Source organism: Olea europaea, chromosome 11, assembly GCF_002742605.1.
Source record: "Olea europaea var. sylvestris chromosome 11, O_europaea_v1, whole genome shotgun sequence".
Classification (NCBI taxonomy): Eukaryota; Viridiplantae; Streptophyta; class Magnoliopsida; order Lamiales; family Oleaceae; genus Olea; species Olea europaea.
Window position 1 is genome coordinate 7,174,980 of NC_036247.1, and position 7,620 is coordinate 7,182,599.

General features: G+C 34.9%; 2 protein-coding genes across 2 annotated transcripts in view; one reads left to right on the forward strand and one right to left on the reverse strand.

The window, feature by feature from the left end:
* The window catches only part of LOC111403187 (hsp70 nucleotide exchange factor FES1-like), a 7,222-nt gene extending 5,195 nt beyond the window's left edge, over positions 1-2,027 (reverse strand). Inside the window, exons 1-3 of the mRNA XM_023031594.1 lie at positions 1,854-2,027; positions 1,422-1,564; positions 1,269-1,319 (exon numbers count right to left, since the gene is read on the reverse strand). Of these exons, the coding sequence (XP_022887362.1) occupies positions 1,269-1,319; positions 1,422-1,564; positions 1,854-1,939 (280 nt within the window). The 5' untranslated portion in view covers positions 1,940-2,027. The remainder of the gene's footprint in view (positions 1-1,268; positions 1,320-1,421; positions 1,565-1,853) is intronic.
* A 2,413-nt stretch (positions 2,028-4,440) lies between these two features.
* Positions 4,441-6,368, forward strand: LOC111403188 (aspartic proteinase PCS1-like). The gene has a single exon (XM_023031595.1). The coding sequence runs from the start codon at positions 4,738-4,740 to the stop codon at positions 6,052-6,054; it is 1,317 nt and encodes a 438-aa protein (XP_022887363.1). The 5' UTR covers positions 4,441-4,737; the 3' UTR covers positions 6,055-6,368.
* Positions 6,369-7,620: the final 1,252 nt, after the last annotated feature.

Genomic DNA, 7,620 nt, shown 5'->3' on the forward strand with positions numbered 1-7,620 from the left:
GATCATATTGACGAAGGGATTATAGTTTCACGGTAAACGAACGAATTTGGTTTTGTCATACCACGTGACATTTCCCATCACATGTATTGCCCTGACACATTGCTAGATGTCAATCAGGGACGGCGAATGTGAATTGACGATAAATTAAAAGGGGTGTTTTAATTTATCAATTTTGATTAGATCAAAATAATATTTCACGTCGTTAGGCATCGTGGTCGGGAACCTAATGGGTCACACACAAAAGAGAATTGGAAGATTGCAAATTGCCAATTGGTTAATTTAACAATCGTTGGATAAATTAATTAATTGGATTTGTTATTTATATTTTCGAATTAATTAATTGGATTAATTAATTCACGGACCGGGTTTAATTAATTGGATTAATTAATTATTGGGCCGGGCCGGACCGGGCCGAGCCTATTTGGGTTTATATAAATACATAACTAGGGTTTGAGGTCCATTAAGGTTTTCATTATTCTTGCTAGCACAAGAGAAAACCCTAGATGCTGCAATCAAATTCTCTGTGTGGATCACCGTTGGAGACTGGACAATTGGACAGCTGTGGTGGCGAATCAAAGTTGTGGAACGAAAAGAAAAGCAAAAGGATTGCAGATCTGGAAAAGGTACAATCTTATCACAATTCCTAACCAAACACAATGAGATCTATTGGATGGGAATCGAAATATATTTTAAATTCCGCTGTGCATGTATAAGTAGATTCCCAACAAGGATTACACTTATTCACCTTCAGAAATATATCCACACTTTTTTTCAAATACCCAAGGACTCAGACCATCCACAGGATCTTGAGTACTGTTTATCGATGTCTGAAAAAAGAAAACCATTGATATTCTTTTTACTTTATTTGAAATCAAATCAAACCATTCTATTGTCCATAACAGAAACTCTTCATAATCATATATTCCCATCTTAGCAGACATAAGCTGCATATATTAGCCATAAAACTTCCATTTCTATCCCAAAAGTGAATCTCGATACCAACCCTAGAAGGAGAGTATCCCTGAGCCAACTATACACCGTGACAAAATAAAAGCAGATATAATTCCCATTAAAGGGGACATCATTATGCAAATGAAATCCTGGGCTTGCCTCTTAAGAGAAAAAGGGGAGTTTGGTTGCAGATCTACATCCTATTTACATAAAAATTGTTTCTAGAAAGCAATGATAAAAATTCAAATGTTCTGGATAGTCTGCCGTAAAATAGTTCGAAACACTCCAGAAACAGATTATATAACCAACAAACTCACCATTGGCATTGTCAATGGACTCCACATGCTCTTGTAGCTCATCCAACATACCTAAAAGCATGCATAAACCAGTAAACATTCAATCTTGATCACAAAAGTTAACAATAATTAGCAAAGAGAAACGAAAGAATATATTTTTCCAGTAATTAGTACCTTCAATATCTTGCGGAGTTACTCCCTGAGATTCCAGGACCTGCTCTGGGGTTTGCATAACAAGAGTTATCTCTTTCATTCGTCTAATAACATCAACACTCTGAGCTTGCATAGCATCCATGAACCATCTCCTATCCTCCTCGCTATACCCATTAAAATCATATTAGTTAAACCTTAAATTTATCACAATTGGAACAATAGCTCAACTCTAATAACAGCAAAAAGAACATATCCATATAGCATCTAATGTATTTATATGTGCAGTATTAAGTATCAAACAGTAATCAATAATTGCACAAATCTGATACAAACAATTCCCCAGGAGGAAATTAAAACACCTAATTCAAAATAATGCTATTTTTTTTTAATCAGACATTACAGTCCAAACATAAAAGATAAATTCAAGAACATGCATAAAAAATAAACAGGTACCTTAAATTGCGAGCAGAACCAGTGCCATCAGAGTGAGAGAGACTCCATTTAAGCAGACCTTCCCAATTAGGGGTCTCTTTAGCCATTTTTTTAACTAATCGACGAATATCAAATGTATTCGGTAGAAACAGAAGAAATTTCTCTGCAAGCCAAAAATTTAAAAGAAATTGTTACCCCATGGCAACTATATATATAGATATAGAGAAAAACTAAAGTCAAGAACGGGTTTCCGGGAACTCACTTGAAGAATCGAGAACTATCTTAAACCGGATTTTACAAAACTGCCCTCGGCACCAAAAGTCCAAAATGTTTTCGTTCTGTTTTGGATCTATTGTTCGGCCCACTTATGCCGTTAGTCCATGTTTCATTTTGTGTTCTCTTCTTTTGCCAATTGAATCTTAAATTGCAATACCATAAGATGTTTTTTTTTTTTTGCTTTCCTATAATTGAGACATAACGGGCCACTATGACTTGTTGTTAAAGTAGCTCGTCAGTTATCAATGTTTAAAATTAGAAGAAATTACGTCAAATGTTGACTTTTCAAATTTTAAATATAAAGTCAATTTTTTTTCGTAATTTCATATATTATTGGATTTGATGCATCCAAACACAAGCAGATCTAGTGAATCCTAGCCACAATCTTCGATCGTTCTTCTACAATGCAACATAGTACATGAATGACGATGCAATTTTGAGAGAGATAGTCAACAAGGAGTTTGGCTATCATGATAGAAAATTATGTGCCTTGAAAGTAGTGATTGTGTGATTGTTTTGATGGTTTAATGGTGATTTCTATTGTAGAGAAGGATTGTTGTTTGGAAGTGTCACAATATGTTCTTAATGAAATTTCTCACAATGTCTCACTCCCAATTCTGCTTCTTGGTTCATGGATAAGGTGATGGTGATGACACGGATCTAATAGTAATGGTGGTTGCGATGTCAACAAAGGTGTAACACGATACATTACAACTAACGGTAGTCGTAGTAATAGCGGGAGTAGCAATGACAGACGTAGTGTAAACATATGGTAGAAAATGGATAATAGTGTATTAAACACATAACACAACCCATGTTACAAAATGTAGTGAAAAAACTAGAAAAAAAAATTATTTTGTTATAGAAAAATTGCACTGTGCTTCAATAAATAGTTTAGTTTTTTAGATTATTTGTGTAAAGAATTATTTTAGCACGATATAATTTTGTTGGATCAAATATTTTCGAACCTACACACTTTTAAGATTTTCTGTGTAGATTTACATAAGTTCTTTTTTTTTTTTTTTAAATACAGATTCGTGTGATTCAGTCTACTTGAGTTTCAAGCCTAACGCGATTAGGTTGTCGAAAGTTAAATTCATTATTAGATTAGAAAGATTTAAGCGTGTGGAGCTATTTCAAGAATTGGTCAGTTCCATAAAAGGTTGAATGGTCCCATCTTTTATTTTGTGCCCATCCCTCGTTCAACATGACATGTGCTAATTATCACATTATTTACAAGTATAGTAAAGTACCATGAAAAAGTCTTCACATTATTGCACGAAGATGTCTACTCATTTAACTTTATGACATTACTGGCCCCAACATCATAGAATTTTTGAAATGTTACGCAGATAATTGGTTGAAGTTATGGTTCTACATTAATAACTTGTGTTTGTACAAAAGGAAACCTCTTTACTCGAGTCAGAGACTACTCAATTTCAAGAATAGGGTTTGAACACTGTGTTTAACTAAATAAAAATAGAGGAATTGAATTGACAGCTATTCTTGAATTGTTTTAGATATAAAAAGAGATTGCCAAACGAAAATTTTCACTACAATAATTGTATTGAGATTTTAAAAAAATGAAATTTCAAAGGCAAACGAATTTGTCCCCTCATTTTTAAGTGAGTGAAATTCATCTTTTATAGCTTCACTTAATATTGATGTAAGTTAATAAATTTGAATGTGGCGTATGATTGGATCGAAACAAAAGTATAAATTTTGCAACATTTTATTCTCTAACCTATTGCCATGTCATACTATGTATGAATTTCATATGCTAGATCAATGTCAAGATTTCATGACCCATATTTTATTGTATCTCCGTCGGTCCAAAGATCAATACTTACGTGTTGGTCTCACGTTACTTTATTTTCTCCAAATAAAGTTGGGAACATGGAGCACTGAAATAAGCAATGAAAAGACATAGGAAATTTTTAGTTACAATTCATACTGAATTAAGATAAAAATGGAAAATTTTCGAAGTCCCGAAATTTGTACCCGTTTTTTAAAAAATGGAAAATTTTGAAGTCCTGAAATTTGTACCCGTTTTTAAGGGACTTTGTACAATTGACATGCATTATTCCAAATTATTTATACAAGTACATTCACCCAAAAATAAATAAATAATAAAAAAACCTTATCGAAAGGAGGAAATCCATTTAAATATTCACCAGATCCTTAATAAACCGACCAAACATTAGCCTTGAACTCTTTAGTTGACTAGTCAATGCCATTGCCTCATAGCAAGTAAACGTCGTCGTTCCTTGTCCCCATGCTCCACCCTGCTGCAGTCCCTTTGCTACTACCAGATCATTCCAAAGTCACACCAGTTTGTAATTCGGTTCGCAAAAGTTCAAGATTCCTCACACTCCTATGTTCCCCCAATTACAAACAACATTTTTAATTTCTCATCGTTCAAAAATTTAAGTATTATGTACGTCGTTAGTTCGACCCTTCATAGGAATTATGTGTGACAACGACTTACAGTATAGATCTATTTCGTTTATTATAAAGGGATTCGACTATTTTTATTTTTCCGACAATCCCACCTCCATTTCTCAGATCTTCTGCAGTTTACTTCTCCTCAACTTCACATAACTGTTTCATTCAGTGCACTCACAAAACCATGAAATTGTTACACTTTCTTATCTTGTCAATCCAAATGCACCTCTCCTTTTGCTTAGCAGATCCGATGGTCATCAAGAAATCAAATGCTACTGCGAAAATGCTTGTTTTGCCACTGAAAACTCAAGAAATTCCATCCGGTTCCTTCCCAAGAAGTCCCAATAAGCTTTCCTTCACTCACAATGTAACTCTTACAGTGTCGTTAGCAGTGGGCTCGCCTCCACAGAATGTCACCATGGTCCTCGACACAGGCAGTGAACTATCATGGCTACACTGCAACAATACTCGACTAAACAAACCCGTATTTGACCCGACCGGGTCATCGTCTTACTCACCTGTATCTTGTTCTTCACCCACTTGCACGACCCGGACTCAAGACTTCTCCATACCGGCTTCCTGTGATTCCAAGAACCTCTGCCATGCTACACTCTCATATGCTGATGCTTCATCGTCGGAAGGAAATCTTGCTTTGGATACGTTTAATATTGGCGGGTCGACCTTTTTGGATACCGTATTCGGGTGCATGGATTCCGGTTTTAGTAGCAACACAGATGAGGATTCCAAGACCACCGGGTTAATGGGTATGAATCGTGGATCCCTCTCTTTTGTTTCCCAAATGGGCTTCAAAAAATTCTCTTATTGCATTTCGGGTTCGGATTTATCCGGCGTTTTACTATTGGGCGATTCCAATTTTACTTTGTTTTTGCCCTTAAATTACACTCCCTTAATCCAAATTTCTACTCCATTACCTTATTTTGATAGAGTGGCTTACACTGTCCAACTTGAGGGTATTAAAGTTGAAGAAAAATTGCTCCAGTTACCCAAGTCCATATACGAACCTGATCATACCGGGGCGGGTCAAACCATGGTGGATTCAGGTACCCAGTTTACTTTTCTTCTTGGACCGGTTTACACGGCTTTGAAGAATGAGTTTATGAACCAAACTAGAACGATTTTACGGGTATTGGATGATCCGAATTTCGTGTTCCAAGGAGCATTTGACTTGTGTTTTCTTATTCCTTTCAATCAAACGAGTCTACCCAAATTGCCCTCGGTTAGTTTAATGTTTCGTGGAGCTGAAATTAAGGTATCGGATAATAGGTTGCTATATCGGGTCTTTGGCGAAGTTAGAGGAAATGATTCGGTACATTGCTTCACATTTGGGAACTCTGATCTCCTATCAATCGAGTCGTACATTATAGGCCATCATCATCAACAAAATATGTGGATGGAATTTGATCTTGAGAAGTCAAGGATTGGTGTTGCTCAAGTAAGATGTGATTTGGCAGGACAAAGATTTGGCGTTTATCATCATTGACTTTATGCCATAGTCTATGTGCACCTTGCACCATGTAATTACAGCACCGGTGGACCGGCAATTTGTTGGAGATTTTATTGTATGGTGCAGGGCCATAATATTACTGTGATCTCATGGATCTACAATAAATGTTCCACCCTCATGAGTGCCGTTGTTGTTGTACATTTATGAGTAGGTATGTATAAATGATGGGAGATAGGGGAAGATGGTTATCCTTCCCAATTCCCATATTTTCTGTATTGTATTTATTTTTCTTGATTCTTTTTAAGTAATTTTAGGTTCTTTTCGATTTTAGTGAGCATATTTGCAATTAATTCCCATCTTACCTGCGTATTCCATTTAGTTTTTGGAATTATGCTATAAGTACAAGGTTTTTGCACAAAAAATTATTCACAGACACAGGTGGCAAAATATTATTCAAGGATGAAAAAAAAGACATAAAATACAGACGAACGGGATTTTTCCGTTTCAAAATCCAATATGAATTCTATAAATTTCCTTGTGCTCAGGAAAAAATTCTTAGTTTTTGTGGTGTAACTCGGACCATTTCTGTACTTTATTAGGTGGCCGGGGATAAACATTTGTTAATTGTATGAGATATTAATTACTCGAACCTATGGCGCTAGTATTTAAATTTTTTGGTACAGTATTTAATCTATTTGTACTAGGGCTCAGGGCTTTATATTTTATTTAAGAGGCATTTTGAAGAATGTCCAATTTTAAGAATTTGAGTAGAAAAATGTCTACTCATTTGAATTTTGTGTCAACCTGTCTATCATGTCCTTAATGAAAAAATGGAGCAATTGAATGTCGTTCTCGACATTTGATTTTTTTTTTTCAATTTGTCACGAATTTCGAGAAGTATCTTTCATGAGAAGTTATATTAAAAAATGTTTCTCGACATTTCATATATCATTCTTGACATTTGAACACCGTTTCATTTGTTTAAAATGACATTTCATTTTGAATATGACATTTCTTTACATTTGAAATGTAGTTCTCAATATTTCTGAGTCAATGAAAAATATAGCATTTATTGTAATTTGACATGTATGCTTTTGAAATAAATATGATAGGTTATGTGTCAAAATTTTATTGGCCAATAACAATTTTGCAAAAATGTCCATTTTTTTATTTTAGTGTGGAATTATAAATTGTTAATAAGGGTATTTTGCTCTAAATTCTTCCAAAATAGACATTTTTGCAATGGTGGACATTTTTGTAAATGACTAGGTGAAAATTTTCCTCTTTATTTAATAAAAGAAGTACTTTATGTTGAGGGCATTGTTTCAACTTTCAAGTTTATGTACAGTTGAACATTCCAAGTGGCGCGGAAAATACATCGAGAATTTCGAGTATGTGCGCAAACCAGTCTCAATATATCTCAAATTGAATCAAACACTATACAAAGTCCTTCCCTATGGTTGCCAATTCTAACCCACAAAGGATAAGAATGGTGGCTGCACATAGATGGAGAAGAAAGGTAGCAATTTAGGTCACTCACGCACTTAGTTTTTTTAGCAAATGACATGCCGCCACTCGAACTCGAACCGAGATACTCTAGCA

Coding starts and splice junctions, on each gene's coding strand:
- LOC111403188 (XM_023031595.1), top strand. CDS start 4,738: ATGAAATTGTTACACTTTCTTATCTTGTCAATCCAAATGCACCTCTCC.